This window comes from Rattus norvegicus, chromosome 1 (assembly GCF_021556685.1).
Source record: "Rattus norvegicus strain SHRSP/BbbUtx chromosome 1, alternate assembly SHRSP_T2T, whole genome shotgun sequence".
Taxonomy (NCBI): domain Eukaryota; kingdom Metazoa; phylum Chordata; class Mammalia; order Rodentia; family Muridae; genus Rattus; species Rattus norvegicus.
Window position 1 is genome coordinate 47,894,468 of NC_141534.1, and position 18,535 is coordinate 47,913,002.

Sequence of the window (18,535 nt, forward strand, 5' to 3'; positions counted from 1 at the left end):
GTATGTCTACATGTGGCCACCTTGGAGCTGTAAGCTGTATTGGCAGAACTGAGTAGTTGGAATACAGGAACCCCTGATGCTTGAAATATTTACTCTCTGGCCCTTGGCAGACAGACTGCCAGCCACGGTCTGCATGAACAGAGGCCTCCACCTCATCCATAAATATCAGCCCGTACTTCACAGACAGTTGAAGAAGAAAGCTCACCCACCATGTGCCTAGCAGCAAGCACCCAACGAACTAAAAGTGTCCACTTCCTCAGGTCTAGAGGTTATTCTGCTCTGTATGGATTTAGGAAACCTGTTGAATGTTGTCATGGTGTGCTTACGTAAGTGTACTGTTTGTTAAGCATTGAAGAGGCCCCGTACAGTACAAAGGACCTGCACTCCAAGCCACACTCACAGCCCACCCAGGTCACACCCTGGCTCCCTCAGTTATTTGGAACAGGTAACTTGGCATCCCCAGGTCTTAAGGACCTCACTTCCAAAATTAAAGTTTCAAAGACATGCTTTCTTGGGCATCATGTAAAGAATCAAAGAGTTGTTTCTGAAGAGCTTGGAACTGAGCCTAACCCATAGTAATAGTGAGGCTCTGTTTTTCTGATTATTGGTCTATTTTTGTTTGTGCTGAGTCCTTGAGTAGCTCCTTCACGTCTTCAGTGTGCACAGCCTCAGACGAGTGGCCCTCAGGCCTGCCGCTCCAGCTGCTTCCCTTTCCCCTCCAGCTCCATGATGTCCTTTTAGCTGCCTTGACCATTCTCCTGCTGCTCGTCCACTGTCCTGATGGTTTGTGCTTGCTCCCTTTGCCTCTACCCCATCATCCAGCTACCAGGAACCCCTGTCACAGTTTGTGTCTGGAGACTTAATGCCTAGGTGACAAGTCTCCAGAGGGTGATGTCAGAGGAAGAAGACTGAAGGCAGGTTTCCCAAGAGTCCCTAGTCAGTAAGCACAGGACTCACCCCGCCCCAGAGCCTGTCCTACATCAGCACCTGAGGTTTCTCCTCCACTGCCTCCTATGCAGACGAAAGCCCACCGCCCCTCCGTCCCAGACAGACTCAGCCCCATCATGTGGTTTGCTTTTGTATTTCTCCCTTCATCCTTTGGCTACCCACATATGCTGATGTGCAGGGACCTGCATAGTACTTGGGAGCTTCCCAGCTGCAGACATTGAACTTTATTTCCCTTGTACCTGGAGCTGTTTCTGGCATTTCTATGTATCTGTTGTCAGTAGGGGATAGAAGAATGTTCCAGAATGTAGTCAGAACAGTTGATGAATTCTGTCTATAGTCTACAGACACTTGTTTGTTTGTTTGTTTGTTTGTTTGTTTGTTTTTGTTTTACATTTATATTATTTCAACACTTTGTTACTGGGAGACAGCATGCTTCCTTGATTAAATAAGTGGATTCTGGAATCAGTTCGCAAGAGCCTCAATTCTAACCTCCAAAGTCAGGTTTTCCTTATTTATAAACAGTGATGGGGATAGGGAACTGGAGGGATGTCAGTGTTAGGAGCACTGCCTGCTCTTCCAGTGGTCCTGAGTTCAATTCCCAGCAACATCATGGTGGCTCACAACCATCTGTAATGGGATCTGAAGCCCTCTTCTGGTGTGTCTGAAGACAGCTACACTCACATGCATTAAATAAGAAATTTAAAAGAAAAAGAAAAAACAGTCACGTGTTTGGTTCTTGAGAGAACTGGCGTAACTCATGGGGCAGAACAACACTTTAACCAATTGTCTACTGCAGAGTTTGGCTCAGCAATTAATACCTGCTGTTGTTATTGAAGCAGTACCATGCCTTCCTCTAATGTACATGATGTAATTTATATAGAAGAGTCTGGACGGGAGGGGAGGTATAGCTGCTATGACAGCTGGAGGCCTGCAACTGCCTCCCAGAGCCAGAGTGGGAGGGGTGACGAGGGCTCATGGGCTTCACCTGGACCCCACCTTCCTCTCCTCACACCACCATTCCCTGTGCTCAGTGCATGCCAGTGCTTAGAGTCGTAAGACATGACACCATGTATGTAAACCAGCCACTCAGTCTGGGGTTGAACCCAAGATCAGAGGAGAGCCATGTTGGACCAATGAAGATGCACGTGACACCTTCCTGTGAGGTCAGCGGGGATCAGTTATATGACCTCAGTGCATTTGCCCCACAATTAGGTGGAGGTGGGGTGTGACCAGGTGGCCTCAGTGACCTATGGACACACTTCTGGGTGAAGTGTAAGAGTGCACGGTATCCAAGACGTTGATGACATTGGGGCTGGGGCATTTCTGCAGCACGGGTATTAACTCCAAGGCCTTGTGCCTGTGAAGCAAATGCTCTCCTGCTGGCTTGTGTTCATAGCCCTTGGCCTTATTATTTTGAGACAAAGTCTTACTGTAGTAGCCAAGCTGTCCTTGAACTCTCCTAGTGGTCCAAACAGGGTTGAACATGTGATTCTCCTGCCTCAGCTGCCCCTATAGCTGGGATGTCTGGGCCAAGTTCCCAACCCAGCTTGCTACAGTGTGTTCTGAGAGTAGCCTTTCTATCCCAGTGTTGTGGAGCCTGGTGCATTGTCTGTCACTGAGTTGGCTCCCCAGGTGCCTTGGGAATGCAGCCATGTCTGCCGGAGAAGGAAGAACAACTAGGGAGCACAGCTAGTGAATCGCACCTTGGGGTGGGCACATCGATGCGCAGAATATATTTGCAGTGAATGTTGTCATGAACATTTAAATAAAAGGCTTTAACTTGTCTTTGCTTTTTGTTTAGGCAACTACTCCAGAACCCCAACATATAGCGGGGTGCCCAGTGCAAGCTACAGCGGCCCAGGGCCTGGTATGGGCATCAATGCCAACAACCAGATGCATGGACAAGGGCCAACCCAGCCATGTGGTGCTATGCCCCTGGGACGAATGCCATCAGCTGGGATGCAGAGCAGACCTTTTCCTGGAAACATGAGCAGCGTCCCCCCCAGCTCTCCTGGCATGTCTCAACAGGGAGGGCCAGGAATGGGCCCACCAATGCCCACTGTGAACCGCAAGGCCCAGGAAGCTGCCGCGGCTGTGATGCAGGCTGCTGCAAACTCAGCCCAAAGCAGGTAAGCCTCTAAGACAGGTCAGGCTGTGAGACACAGGACCAACACTAGCCGTCCTTTCCTGTCGTGGTCAAGAGCAGCAGTGCTTGACTTTACACGTGAGGTGAGACCAGAGAAGAGACACATGGTGCTTCCTGATCTACTGAGGAAGGAGTCTGAGTAGTGGGTGTGTCATTGTGAGAGATGGCTTGACATGCCTAAGACTGTAGGCAAAAGACCAGCCACGCCTTACATAAAAGGCAATGTCTGCTCAGTTCTACTTCAAACAATGAGTTTTAATCCAAAAACACTATAACGTAACTATTTATCATCTAAAATGTTGAAAAAGAAAACATGAAATCACACACATAACTCAAGCATGTCCATTCACACATGCGCTTACACACATATACACACAGTTAAACTAAACCGTAAGATTCTATACAGTAGAAACTTTGGTCTGTTGTAGTGGTGCATGCCTTTGATCCCATCTCTGGGAGACAAGAGACAGGCAGGACTCTTAAGAGTTGAGGCCAGCCTAGACTGCATAGCAAGCTCTGGACCAGTCAGGGCTACACAGTGAGACCCTGTCTCCCCCACCACCCAAAAAAGTTGAAATTCCATATGTATATATTTGTCCTGTTTGTTGGTCTAAATAAGTATGCATGGAATTTTATATTTTGTCTGAAAGTTTTCTGTCCCAACCAAAATGTGGTTGTTAAAGCAAAAATAATATTTTAGGAAGTTTAAGCTGGTTGACTTTAAAACTTTATCTTTTGTCCTTGGCTTTAACCCTAATTCTTAATATTAATTCTTAAGTCTTTGACCTGCCACAAAATGACATAATTTTAAAATATAAGAAGCAAAAATGGGCGTGTTTTAGAAGGAGCCAGAAGCAGGTCTGTCCTTTGAAAGGCACACTGGACATTCTGGATCTCCGTGGTCCTTTCAGAAGTCAAGAAAATCCTGACTTGTCCGAGACAGAAGAGCTGATTGTACAAGCATGTATGTGTGTACATATGTGTGAGTCTATGAACATTCATGTATTCAGATGTATCTCTGTGTCTTTGGGGGTATCCATGAACATGTGTGGATTTAGCTGTGCCTGTTGGGCATGTCTGTGTGCTTGCATGCGTTTAGATAGATTGAGGTGTCTGGTGTGAATGACTGTGAATATGTGTGAGTCTAGATGTCTGTGTTTCTGTGGTGTTGGTGAACATGCATGTGTTTAGATCTGTTCCTTTCCCTCTGAAGCTGATGTTCCGAGAACGCAGAGCCCCTGAATCTCATTCTGTTCTGAACACTGTCATGTTTACTGTGAAGAATCAAATGGAGCTCCATCATTACCTCCCCGTTCTGTCTTAGCCCTTTACACTCACTCAGAATCTCCTGACCTTGAGTGTCCACCCTGCAGCCAGACCCGCCAGACCACAGGGAACGTTTGAATAGACAGTCTGCTGGAGGCTGGCACAGCTGCTCCATTGCGAATGCTGAAATGAACTGCCCATTGTTGCAGTTCATAACACCAAGTTACTTCCCTTCTGTTAAGTAGGAAGTATGTGATTGCATCTGACAAGGCCTCTGATGGCATGGAGTGGGTAATGGCCAGAGACAGCAAGGCTGGGTCCCTCTTGATGACCGTCTAGCCATGCTTCCTTTCTGAATCAGTTTAGAATAGAAATTCATGGGTTAACACAGAGCCATGGACCTGTTCTCTGTTTTTAATCAGCAGACAGTCCACAGCCTTAACCTCACATCCTCCCCCATTTAGTTCTGACTTTTTAAATGACTGTTTATATTGATTTTATTTACCTCAAGCAAAAACTCCACTGATTGATAGATGAAGAATAAATATGAGAATCTGACTTTTCTCCCTCTCTGGGCCTTTTCTCCACCTCTGTTGAGTTTTGAAGAGCACCATCCCAGGTAGTCTCCTTTATCCCTGTCTGTAGCCTTCACTTCTCTCTGTGGAATAGTGTGTGGTAGGGGACTCAGACCCGTGCTTCTGCTTATTCCAGCCAGTCTGAGGCTGGCACACACTCGGCATTTACTTTGAAGCTGTCAGCGTAAGAGCCCTCAGCAGACACACACACACCCACACACACACACACACACACACACACACCTCTGTCACAGCATCATCTTCCTATCTGTGTTGTGTTCCTTTCTGTTTTTCCCTTTGATGTAAATCATCCCATGGCAGTGGGACAGACAGAGGCCTGCACACCTCCCTCCAAGTCCTGCCTGGCTTTCCCCTGCCTGCACTCCTTCATGCCTGAGAAGAAAAGCAGAAACTAACTGTTAACTGCACAGAAGCAGTGACGGCTCCCACTCTGCTCTAAGCCCCTCTGGTGTTGCTGTTCCATAGAGTAACCTGTGTGTGCTGCTCAAAGCCCCGTCCCAGGAGGCTGGACACTGGGACAGTTGGGCTCCCTGGGCAGAGGAAAGGCCTCATGGTACCTCTTACTTAGCCTGCCTTTGAGCCAATGACTTCTGCTATCTCTTCTTCCACGGAGGCCCAGAGCGTTTGACTAGGGCTTCAACAAAATAATGAAGAGCTTTCTGCCTATACACAGTGGCATCTTAGCCTTCGTGTCAATAGAGGAGTTACAGACAGCAGAAATGCTTTTCTTCCTGCTACGAAACTGTACAGTCAATAAAGTGCATGTGTCTAGGTGGGCTTCTAAACCATAATATTAACCATGTTGTCTGTATATATGTTGATGGATCCTTCCAAAGCAGCTTCCTGGTTCTTAGCAGTAAGGGACCGTGGGATGGGCTCCCTGTTAGCCCGACAGCAAGCGTTTTAAGTGCGCAGAGGGTCATTTTGTCCTGGAGAGTCGTTAGTTCTGTAAATGTGGTCCTCGGTGCAAAGCAAGGAAGAAGCCTCTGTATGTGATCCTCCAAGTAAAGGAACTAAGGGCTGAGGCAGAGACTTGTTCTTGGGAACCTGGCTTTTTCTCCCTTGCACTTTAACATGGTTCCTTCAGGGTCAGCTCGAGTCTAGAGAAGCAGAGGCATTTGTCATCAGCTGCTGAACCACAGGCTCTGTCCTTTCCCAACTCCGGAGTGCTGTTGAGACCCACAAAGCTGGTTTGGCTGCGCCTTGCCAAGCCCCATTAAGCAGCTGTGTAAAATGAATTTAAATGACATGCATCAGAGTAAAATCTCTTCCACTGGGGCAGAAAATCAGTGTTAGCCTAACCAGCCTGAGAAGATCAACTGTGCTCCAGCCAGCAGCTTCCGGAGCGAGCGCTGCCTGGAAGACGGCACCTCCTCCTTAATTAAAATTGAGAGGAGGAGCAAAGCCAGGGCAACTGTGAAACCCCACACCTGGCAAAGCCCCCCACGGGGTCCCGCCACCCACCTGCTGCCTGTGGAGTTACCTTTCATGCTTACTGGATCCTTTCTGAAAGGAAAGAAACCCAAGTTTAGTTCTGTTTCAGGTCGCCCTCTGCCCCACTTCCCAGCATGCTAGCCTCTGTGCCTGTTTTCAGATGGCAGACTTGGCTGTGGGAAAGCAGTGTTTACCAGGCTCTGCACCAGAGAACCCAGTCAGCACACCATAGCTGTCCTGTGCTCTAGCTCCATCTCACATCAGACTCTCCATGGTTGTTTGTGTGCCCCCACCATGGATGTCAGGTGAAGCCACTTTAGGGCATTTGTGTCTTTTGAGGGGAGGGAGTGAATGCTTAGCCTGTGGGGCACCACAGTTTGTTATAATGTTCTCTTTGTCATTCCCAAACAGCCTGGAGCCTGGGAAAGAATTGCAAAAGGACAAGTTATTGATGGGGGTTTCAAGTGTGTGTCTAATTACGTTCACAAGTTGAGCGTAAGAAACAGAAGAAAATAGCAGTTTAGGTATTTGAAAGGGGGTCTCATTAGTGTCTTTTTTACAGTAATTTGTAAGTATTTAATCCACTCAGAACATCAAATAAGCTATAGATACATAGGCTGTTTCTGTTGTCACTCTTCCGGCTGAAGGAGAGGCCCTGTGGCAGAAAGCGGTATAGACCTTTTATGTCAACCACACGATGGTAACCAAACATTCAAAGCTAATGATTTCCAAGGAGTAGCTGTTCTCAGAAAGTGCCTCGCTGTGTACCAATAGTTAAGGGAAGTTATTCCCAAGAGTATCATCTGAGTATAGTCTGCCAGAAGCTTGGGAAGACCTTGGCCCCTGCTTCCTGAAGAGGCATTGCTGTGAATCCTAGACACCTCCATAGCTTATAGGATGTTATCAGTGGTCAAGTGTAGCCTTGACAGCATGTGTAGTGATGTGAGAGAGCTTTCCTCATTCCTATAGTGTGCCCTGCTTTGTTCCTTCATTCTAAGAAGAAACCCGCGATTCTAAACAATTGGCCTCTTTGCCGAATGCAGTAGTTGATATGTGGAACTAAGTCCTTGAGAGTTACCTAGAGGTCCCTTTCCTAGACAGTCTTCCAAGGAAGAACTGTGGCTTCAGTTTTCAAGAGTGAAGCCAGGATGGTTGGGAGGAGCGCAGTTCCTCAAGGACAGCCCCCACCCCCAGCACCGTATAGACTTTGACAGCTTCTTAAGATTATGTCACAGGTCTGCTGTTGTCTGAGAGATCTTCATTCTGTTCTCATTGCATTGGCTCCCAAAAGAAGCAGAGCTTCAGTTACAGGCTCAGAATCTGGAGCAAGGTTTTTGGACACTGTCTAGTCTCTGCCCTTTATTTTATGCTGAAAGACACTGATGTTACCGGGGTCACCAGAGGTCATTGAATTAGTGGCAAGGCACAGCAGATGCAAGGACTCTATTTTGTTCCATGCAGTACTGTCCCTAAACTTGGTGACGGGGTGGCTCTTGCTTTGCATACTCCTTAGTCTGTACAACCTCTTCTGCTACTAGAAAATGAACCAGACCGTGTGTCTGAGCAGGACCGTCCTGTCGACAGAGACTGAGCTCCTGCTTCTGTGCTGAAGAAGCTCTGGGCTGTGCGCCTGCTGGAGCCTGGAGCCTAGGCAGCCTGGAGCCTGGAGCCTGGAGCCTAGGCAGCCTGGAGCCTGGAGCCTAGGCAGCCTGGAGCCTGGAGCCTAGGCAGCCTGGAGCCTGGAGCCTGGAGCCTAGGCAGCCTGGAGCCTGGAGCCTAGGCAGCCTGGAGCCTGGAGCCTAGGCAGCCTGGAGCCTGGAGCCTAGGCAGCCTGGAGCCTGGAGCCTAGGCAGCCTGGAGCCCGGAGCCTAGGCAGCCTGGAGCCTGGAGCCTGGAGCCTAGGCAGCCTGGAGCCTGGAGCCTGGAGCCTAGGCAGCCTGGAGCCTGGAGCCTAGGCAGCCTGGAGCCTGGAGCCTAGGCAGCCTGGAGCCTGGAGCCTAGGCAGCCTGGAGCCTGGAGCCTAGGCAGCCTGGAGCCTGGAGCCTAGGCAGCCTGGAGCCTGGAGCCTAGGCAGCCTGGAGCCTGGAGCCTGGAGTATAGGCAGCCTGGAGCCTGGAGTCTAGGCAGCCTGGAGCCCGGAGCCTAGGCAGCCTGGAGTCTAGACAGCCTGGAGCCCGGAGTCTAGGCAGCATGGAGCCCGGAGCCTAGGCAGCCTGGAGCCCGGAGCCTAGGCAGCATGGAGACGTTGTTGCAGGGCAGACAGTTGGCCCTTACTGGCACACAGATGGGTTGGATTCCAGTCTGTTTCACCCTGTGGTTGCCGAGGCTAGGACTGCTTCTGTCATCATTAAAACTGAGGGAGAAGCAACTGTGGGGTGGGGGGGGGCATTGCTCGACTTTGCCTGCTGTCCCCAGAGGAGTCTCCATGGTCTCAACAAGCATCAGAAGGAGGAAACTCTCAGACTTAGTTTTTAAAAATAGCTGAGTGCTAGAATCAACCAGTTAGAAGTCTCCCCATGCTTGAGGAGAGAAGGCAGCCCTGCTGAGGGTCTGGACCTGCTGAGGGTCTGGAGTGAGCAGGTGTACACTAATGCTCTGGCCAAGCCGGGAGCCGTGACTGTCCACTGACACCTCTTCCATTCTCCTCACCTCTCAGCATTTGACCTTTGACATCACATGGTTGTCACCACACTATGGCTAACAACACAAGCATTTGAAGTGTTGGAGGAGCTGATCTTTGCAAGGCTAGGTGGCCAGCAGCCTAACCCTGTGGAGGAGGAGCTGGACCTGATACAGACAGATGTTACTCTGGCTTTGCTGCCGAGACTTGTGCCTGCACTGCTGTGCACCACACATGCACTCACGGAGCAGCTGTCCTTGTTGAGATGCATCATTCCTATAGGATTATATCCTGTGCCACTGCTTGCCGCAGGTACTTTTTCAGTACTGTGCTCTGAGGCCAGCCTGATGCCACTCTGCTGGCGGACATGGAGCCACCGATGTGGAAACATTAATGGAGAAAGTGCATTAAAATGTCAGAGACTGGGCTCAAAAAACAATCCCCAGCTCAAGCCGGGGGTTACAGTAGGGTCCCTGTGCTGGAGACAGGGAGTGATTCAAATTAACTAAGATCTAGCCCTTCAGGGGGTTGGGGATTTAGCTCAGTGGTAGAGCGCTTGCCTAGGAAGCGCAAGGCCCTGGGTTCGGTCCCCAGCTCTGAAAAAAAAAAAAAAAAAAAAAAGAAAAAGGGAAAAAAAAAGATCTAGCCCTTCAGATTCTGGACAATTAGGTTTCAACATAATAGCTATGATTTGAAAAGTCGTGTTATTGAAAGACAAAGTGAGCAGATTTCAAGGGCTAAAATAGAGTTTTGATTTCTGAAATAAGAGAAAAGCCTTTGTGCTATCATCCAAATGCCACGCTTTCCTTCTTGGCCCATTTTTTTCTATTCTGAACTTCCAATTTGAATGAATATTATGTCATTTTAACATTGTGATTTCAATTAACTCTTTCAGAGTTACAAAATTATTATAGAAGCTATAAAACATAAATCTTCAGACAAAAATATAGTAAAATATAAATTCTAAAAGGACCGAAAGAGTGTTCTTTAAAAGATGAGACCCAGTGAATGAAATCAAATGTAGAGCGAATCTTAAATGGACTTCAAGTCCATAGCTAATGAGTCATTGTCCCCCAGGCAGGCGGGGTCTGGGGGGGCTACGGTCTTGACAGATGTCCAGGTGGTTCTGTGTAGAAAGCCAGCTCAGCTAAGTACGGGTACCCAGGACCCCTTGCTCCCCCAAAGCACTCACGATATTGAGGATGGGGAAGGGGAGAGAGTACAGCAGGACTGCCTTCCCCTGATGGGAATCAAGCCAAAAAGCCATTGGAGCTGGGCAGGACTGGAAGGAAGGAGGCTTGCTGCAAACCTAACTCAGACCGGAGCCCCTCTCCACAGACACACCCCCTCACTCTGCCTCTTGGTGTCTCAGACATCAAGGCCCTCCTTGTAGACTCCACTCCCCCACCCCTGTGTTGTTCTCTTCACACCCTGCTCCAACTGTTCTTCCATGGAGGGCTCTGCCCCTGCTTGCTGGTACAGCCTACTTAGTTCTGCTTCTGCTCTCATAGCCCTACTGTGGATTCTGCCCCATGCCCTTCATACAGCTTAACAAGATGGACCATCCATCTAGAGTCAGCATCGTGATCCAAAACCATTGGGGTACTCAGCAATGTGCCCAGAGCATCCCAACTCCTCAGAGCTGGCACTGCAGCCAAGGCCTGCATTGTCAGCCGGCCGGGCTCTGGGACAACACTGGACGTGGCTAGGTGTTCTCAGCCCAGGTTCTCACTGGAGACTGGGGGGAGGGTCCAGGAGTGTGCAGAGGGTATACTGGGGCTTGGTGTCCTGCAGTTTGGAAGTGCCCTGGTGACTTGTACAGACCACAGGGAGGAGCAGACTCTTGACTGCTCATGTAGCACTTACATAGCTTACTGTATTAAGGACCTTGGCATGTGACACCCTGTGAGCCCCTCTTCCTCTGGTTCTCCATACTTACTCTGACCTGAACTTCTGTCATGGACAAACCAAGCAGGCCGACAGCCGTAAAGCCATGAGACCCATCCCTTGCTCACGCTGGACGCCCTTGTTTAGGCACCTGCAGGCAAGGGCCTGACTGACTCAAGGGCTCTGTTCTCATGGGGCAGAGATGATAAGAACATTGTTTGGTGGTGTCTCGCTTTTACTAAGTTAAATGACTTTATGACCGAGCCACATTGAAAAACTGTGAAGGCCATTCTAAAACTCAGAAATAGTAAACTGGGGGTGGTGCTCACACCACACAACACTTGGGAGGCTGAGGCAGAAGGATTGCCACAAGTCCAAGTGCAACCTGGACTGTTTAGTGAGCACCAGGCTAACCTGGGCTTCAGAAGAAAATCCTGTCTTAAAGAAAAAAATGAAAATCAGAAATGACTATATCTGTGTCCTCTAAAGAAGTGTGATGCTTGTTTATGGGTTTCTGAAATACTGCCAAGACAGAATATATAGGATGGGGAACTCAAGTCCTAAATTAATTTTGTAACTTGAATGACAGGTCTACTAGGGTACTAGAGATCTCAGTAAATGCCTGCAAGATATATATATTCTTAATTATCTCGCTGCTAAACCCTCACTTTGATTACTCCTCCGTGCTTGTTAATTAGCCCCTCGATGTCTGCCAAGATCACACATCCTCTATGTCTGAGGCATCCACAGACCTCCAGAACCCCTTAGCCTTACTCTGTCATGATTCTTGCAGACTCTGTTCCTCAAACTCATCACCCGGAAGCCGGTCCGGGGGCAGCATAGGGACGGACACACAGTGTGGGTATTCCTAACACTGCAGAGGAACAGTCCTCCTGGTATGGTAATCGAGAACTTTCTTAATGCTATCAGAACCTCAAGATAAGCACTGTTAGCACTGCTAAGTACAGTACAGTTAAGAGGCTGTTTTCCATACGACTAAGCATGTTCTCCAACTATCTCATAACTTAATATCCCATTTTTTTTCTAATCGTTCTGCCACGTGGCTGGTTACCTCTTCTCAGGTACCGTGTGTCTCCTTCATGTCCAGGGCAAATTTTCCTGCCCTTGGCTCTATCTAGACTCCTTCCTTTCTATCAGATGTCCCACCTTCTAGTCTATCTGTCCCAATAGGCCATAGGTTTTTTTATTGACAAGTGGTGGATCCATACAATACACAAGCTGCTCTGTACAGAAAGGGGCATTGTAGGTGGGTACATTGATGACAGCTGGTTTTTCTTTCATGCTGCAAGTGTCTTGGCTTAAAGTAGAGGTCTGTGTGATTGTGTCTTGTTGGAAGAGTTGGACTTTTGCTCAGCACAAAACCCATAGGGTCCTAGAGTCACCTCCAGCAGGGAAAGCACAGGCTGTGAGAGCCACTGCCGTACTCTGTGGCTTCCTCTGGGCCAAGTGTGCTCAGTAGTGCACACACTGAGAACCAGGAAAGGACTAGAATGGGAATCTGAATTAAGTGTGTTCAAAATACCTGAGTTCAGTTCTGTACCATTACTAATAAATGGTGCATGAAACAGAAGAGAAGGCGCAACAAATCAGTCGCCTTTGATAATGAAGAGATTATCCTTAGTCATCAATAAAATCCAAACTGCCAGACACTATATTTGCATTTTCTTTATACTCCAGTGTCAGAGCTTTTGAGCTCCATTTCTTTTCATTGGTCTGGGATCCAGAAGGATAGGTGAGACTCGAGATAAAATGAAGGGTGGGATTTGCAAGCCACACGACAGTGCCGCTGCTGGGTGTGCGACATCCAGGTGAGATAACTACAGAGGGGAAGAAGGTCGGTTGTGATAGCTGTGGTGGTGTGAGCTTTATGACACCTCAGTGATTCGCAGTCTGACAAAGAGCCTTCCCAAGCCTCCAAGAGGAAGGGCATCTCAGATCACAGACACGCACTCAGGGCCAAGAAAAGTTGCACCTGGAGAGTTAGGCTTCTGTACTGTGGAGGAGAACATTCTGGAGTATGTGCTGGCAAGGTTCCCCTCTGCTCCTCTATTGAAAAGTACTATTCTCCTATCCTTTAAAGAAAAACACGAAACTCCTTGTCCACGTGTCTCCCACACTCTGTATCCTCTGAACTACCCAACCATCTGTCTTAGTCTCATTTCATCAGATCTCGCTCCACAGTGGCCTACTAAGGCCACCAGAGATACAGAGCAGACCACGCGCCCTCAGTTGAAAAGCTGTGGGTCCCTAAAAGCACAGGGCCACAGGTTATTTAAACAAAACACAACTGTTTCACAGCATTTGTGTGAGAAGACACTCTAAGTTACACAGAAATCCCTCTACTCAGTCAGACATTACACTCTCAGTTACCCTGCCAAACAGCAGGATGGTGTCTTTAAAATACCATCTTCAGTGCCTCCCTAGGACTGCTGAAAAGTGCTCTGGACCTCTCTGTGTGTGTCTTGATGAGGAAAGAGCCTCCAAGAGCTAGCTGTGGCCCCTCCTTACTAGACTGTGCTTACACCAAATGCCACAGAGCCAGGCTTCTGTGAGTCTTTGCTCATCCATGGTTAATTTCCATTTGGCGCAGATCTGAGGGCGCTATCTCAGGGAGAGTGTTCTTCCTCCTCACTGCAAGGTCAGATAGTGTCTGTGACAAGCAGGCTCCTAGCTCTGTGCTGGCTGTTAATTTCTTGTAGGTTGGTTTGGCCACTTCTGTGTCCCTGGAACCTATTGTCAGTAGTCCTGTGTACAGTCGGACAGATAACCATGAGTGTAATGTCTGACTGAGCAGAGGGATTTCTGCTTAATTTTCCTTAGAGTGTCTTCTCGCACAAAGGGTGTGGAACAGTTGTGTTTTGTTTAAATAGCCTGTGTTTTTACGGGGATCCACAGTTCTTAAACCAAGAAAATGTCTTAAGATGGCGCTGAGAGATGGTTCACTGGCTAGAACCACTAGTTGTTGCAAAGAACTGGGTTTCAGTTCCCAGCACCCACAAAGTGGCTCACAACCTTGTATAGCTACCAGTTTCAGGGCATCTGATGCCCCCTTCGGACCTCCTCAGATCCTGGGTACACATGTGGTGCATATACAGTCATGCAGGTAAAATACTCATACATACAAAGTAAAAAAAAAAATTATAATTGTCAATGCCTTAAATGGAAAGTCCCAGGAAAGATCTGATGATGCTACTAGCTTACCTTCACAGGTTGTCCTATTAAAGGGTAACTGTATTCAGAAAGGCCCCTGTGGGGATCAGGAGCTTCAGGGCAGCACCTTCTGGCCTTATGGTAAATTGGGTTCCATCATAAAATGACAGGTTGCTGCTTCTCCTAGTCCCAGTTCCAGGCCTGTTTAACTAAAGCTCCGGTGACTCTCTGGGGCAGCACATTGAAGAGCAGCCCCAGGCCCATCCTCCTTTGTCCTTGACAAGCTGGAGATGAGCTGGTCCAGGTGAGTGCAGGGAGCTGTGTTAGCAGATCAGAGGCACAGAGGTGCAGGCTGTGTACTGTGTCCCACAGCCTCCCACAGTTACACTGTACTGCCACAGCTGTGGGTTAGGAATCTGCAGAGCTGGGCAGCCATGAGCTGCTCATAAAACTCCAGCCCAGACTCCGTAGAAAGCCCGGCTGTGACCCATAAAGCCCAAGGTGGATGGGTAGTTTATTGTGTTTATTGTGTTCACATGTGTGCTGGGGCTTTGTGTTGAATGCCCTGCTTATTTCAGCTTGTAGGTTGGCCTGGACTTGTTTTGGTATTCTTCCTTCCGTTAAGGAAAAAAGATTTTACTTCTTGGTTCTCTTGACTCTGTGTTTCTGTGAACAGAAAGGCATTTGGCAGTTAAGGTGTGCTACCCAAGAGGAACCAGCCCTTCTGAGGGACAGTAACACTTTGCTCCCAGCCAAGGTTGCTGTGGTCCTTGGAATTGCCAACTAAGGATGTCTTGAGACACCGGAATCCTCCCATATCAGCAACACCCACTTCCACTCGTGCTTCTGCTCTGGAATGCATGGCTTCTAAAACCCAGCAGTGAGCAATGCAGGCAGCTGTAGCACAGCAGCCATTCTGTTCCTAGCACCCCTGGTGGCTCTCCTTAGCAGACAGAGAGAACCCCTGCAGCAGTGCTGTAATACCTTGTGGGGCGGTTTTTTGGTTTTTTTTTTTGTTTTTTTTTTTGGTTTGGTTGGTTGGTTGGTTGGTTGGTTTTTGTTTTTGTTTTTGCAGCTTCCTCATTGGATACCCAAGGCACCTGCCACACAAGAGTCCTTTCCTTCTTAGATATAAGTGAGTCAGAAAACTGTTTGAGCCATGTCTAACACCATCTCTCCCATGATGGTGCCTTCAAACCCAGAGAAGAGCTTTTTGTCCTGTTGCTTTCTCAGTTAATATCAGAGGCTGCCGCCAGTGTCTGTGGTGTTGGGAGCCCTTAGAAAGGAAGTACACGGGATTGAGAGCAGCTAGGAATCCTGCCACTTCTTGTGTGACCTTGGGCAAGTTACTTAACTTCTGATCCACATCTGCTTAATTTGCATGTGAGCATAATTGTTCCCACCCTCCTCGGGAGTTTGAAAACCTAAGTGTGTGAAGTACATAGAAAGCACATGCGATACCTCCGTCAGTACCGAGTGTGACTGGTGCTTGCTGTCAGGGTGGTGTACACCCACATTCAGTAGAAACACTGATGCTCTCATGACAGCAGTGGTTTGCTCCAGGACCCCCAGTGACCATAGGCAGCATGGCCAGGCAGAGTCAGGGCCCCTGGCTCTATAACCACACTTAAAACTCCAGGTGTGGGAACCATCGTAACCAACAACTCACTTCCATCATCCTGACTTGTAAGTGAGGGGTTTTCTGTTACTTTAAGGCTCTTCATGTTGTTAACTGTAATACACACCTTTGTCTTATGATTGTGGGTACTGCTAGTGCAGAGGAAATCATAGATTCAGGTCAGGTGACGGTGCACATTGTCACCTGCCTAGTGAGTGTCATTCTCATTTTCTTTCCTGCCTTCATATGAACAGGTGTCTTACGCCATTATTTTCATATGTTCGACTGCGTGGCACTGAATGTTGTGTATGCTTAGAGATACCCATAATTAAGAACGCCTGGCACAGTGCAGGCTTCATTCTCTGCTGGGTGCTAGGCTGGCTTTGTGAATAAACACCGTGTTCCTCAGAACAGCATTGAGACCCAAGCACTATGGGGAGACAGTTCTGGTTTCTTTACAGGGTTCTCGCAAGCACCTGACAACCTAGAGGTTGGTTGGAAGCCACTAAGTAACGGTAGTTCAGCCATGCCAACTCCAGTGGGCACTCTGATGCCCGTCAGCAGCCTGTGACGGTTTCAGTGCTCCAACAGCATGCATGCACACAGTCCAAGGCCTTTGTGAGAATGGGTTCAGAATTTCCCTGAGTGGTTTGTACTAGTTATAAGGGGAAAAAATGCTTAAACTGTTGATACTTGATTAAAAAAATATGTCTTAATTTCTAGTATAAGCCAGACAGTTAAGTCCACTAGAAATTGATACAGAAAAGAATAATCTTAATGGTTTTGAACAATAATTTATTTGACGTATTAAATCTTGTGATACCATTGACTGCTTTACATTAAGCCACCAAGGTAGCTTAGAGCATTCTCCTGGGTGGTTTGGAGCAGGTAGAGGAAGAGTGAACTTGAGCCTCTTCTCAGCAGCACTCCTAACAGAAGCACAGTGGCCACACTTGGGCAAGCTTTTCAGAGGTGCAGTGTCTACCAAAGGCAAGCTTAACTTGTACTGGGAGAGCCCCATAAAGGTTCTGCACACAGTAGCCAGTCCTGTTGCAGTGAGTTCTCCCTGGGCAAACCAGAGCTCTGTGCACTTAGCACAGCCCCTCTGCCATCTCACGGCCAGAAGCCAAGAGTGAAAGAAAATTCTCTTACTGACCATGACACGGAACTGACTCCCTAAGAGGTGGCATCTCTGAAGTGAAGATCCTTTAAATCTTCCTTCCCCGTGACTCCATTCTCAGAAAACTGTCGTCTTCCCCACCACTCCTTAAACCACATGTGTAGATACAGTGTTTTTATAGGACCCAATTTAAAAACTTAAATAATAGGGCTGAGGTGGAAGCAGGGCTTTCTCTCATACCTGTTTTATCGGGAAATGTGGGGTAAAGAATTGTTTTAATAGCATTCAACACTGCTCATTGGCTTTTTTTCCTTTCTGACTTCTGGTTTTGATGTGAGGATATTAGCAGTGTGAGTAGCCTGATCTTTTAAGTATTAGAGCTGGAGAGCTGGCTCAGTGGTTAAGAGCACAGGGTGCTCTTGCAGAGGACCCAAGTTCAGCTCCTAACATCCAAATCAGGGAGCTCACAGCCACCTGTGACTCAGAATCCACAGAGTCCAGCATCTCAAGTCTCCATGGGCACATATTCTCTCTTTCTCTCTCTCTCTCTCTCTCTCTCTCTCTCTCTCTCTCTCTCTCTCTCTCTCTCTCACACACACACACACACACACACACACACACAACACACAAAACACACCACACATACTCGTGCACACACACATACACATAAAATAAATCTTCATGCAGCATGAGGCTAGCTCAGCCTTAGAGTGTTGGACTAGGAAGTGCAGCAGATCAGGGTGGGTGAGCCAGATTTGATCCCTGGTGCCAAAAGGGATAAAGGGGAAAAAAAAACAGCATTTTTTTTTAAATAGAAATTGATTTGGCTTACTTTTATAATTCCAGTTTTTATTTCAAGTCCCTTACTCCTGCTTCTGTTTATCTTGACATGATTAAGAATGTTAACTTGTGGGCCTTGTGAATTGCATATTGAGTATTGACCCTCCAGTAGAGGTAAGCCTCTCTGAAGAATACCAGCCCTGCCCTGCATCTTGAGATGAGTATAGGGCACTATGTAGCCATCATGGTGTTCAGTGTATTGTGCCTTTTCTCTCTCCCTGCAGGCAAGGCAGCTTTCCTGGCATGAACCAGAGTGGACTCGTGGCCTCCAGCTCTCCCTACAGCCAGCCCATGAACAATAACTCCAACCTAATGGGCACACAGGCCCAGCCCTACAGCATGACACCCACCATGGTGAACAGCTCTACAGGTAACCAGCGCCTCTGCTTTTGAGGGCCACCCTGTTTTCCCCAGTCCTCGTCTCAGGCACATGGTGAATGTGCCCCAACGACTTGAAAAGGCGGAGTCCCCAGGGCACACGGAAAAATCTACTGTTCTGCTTCAGAAAACCTGCTTAGTTTGTGACTTGAGATGACAGTATACTTGATGTAAATCTTTTCATTGTTTGGATACTGCGCCCACATGTTTCAAGTGTCTCTAGATACAAATTGAACTACACATTCTACATTCTCATTATTAAGAGAGTTACAAAAAGGGTTGAAGGGTCCCAGAGCAGGAACTGTCACTTGGCAGTGGCAGAGGTAAACATCTGGGATCTGTGATGAGTAGGAAGGGCTTGCAGAACTGAGCAGGAGGACGTTTTCTCCTGTGCAGGGTAGCCACTTTCCAGGTATGTGGCAGTCGGCAGCTTCTGAGTGCTGCCTACAGCTGTCTCTAAGGAGAGCTGTCTTGGAGGTGGTTAATCCTCCGTCGTGCCCTTCATACTCTT

The 18,535-nt window shown here is 48.0% G+C and overlaps 1 protein-coding gene across 11 annotated transcripts in view; it reads left to right on the plus strand.

Annotated features, from left to right (window-relative positions):
• The window catches only part of Arid1b (AT-rich interaction domain 1B), a 356,041-nt gene that overhangs the window by 301,457 nt on the left and 36,049 nt on the right, over positions 1–18,535 (plus strand). For all 11 annotated transcript variants that reach the window (XM_087642968.1, XM_087642981.1, XM_087643042.1 and 8 more), the window contains 2 exon segments: positions 2,750–3,077; positions 17,871–18,016. In XM_087642968.1, the coding sequence (XP_087499094.1) occupies positions 2,750–3,077; positions 17,871–18,016 (474 nt within the window).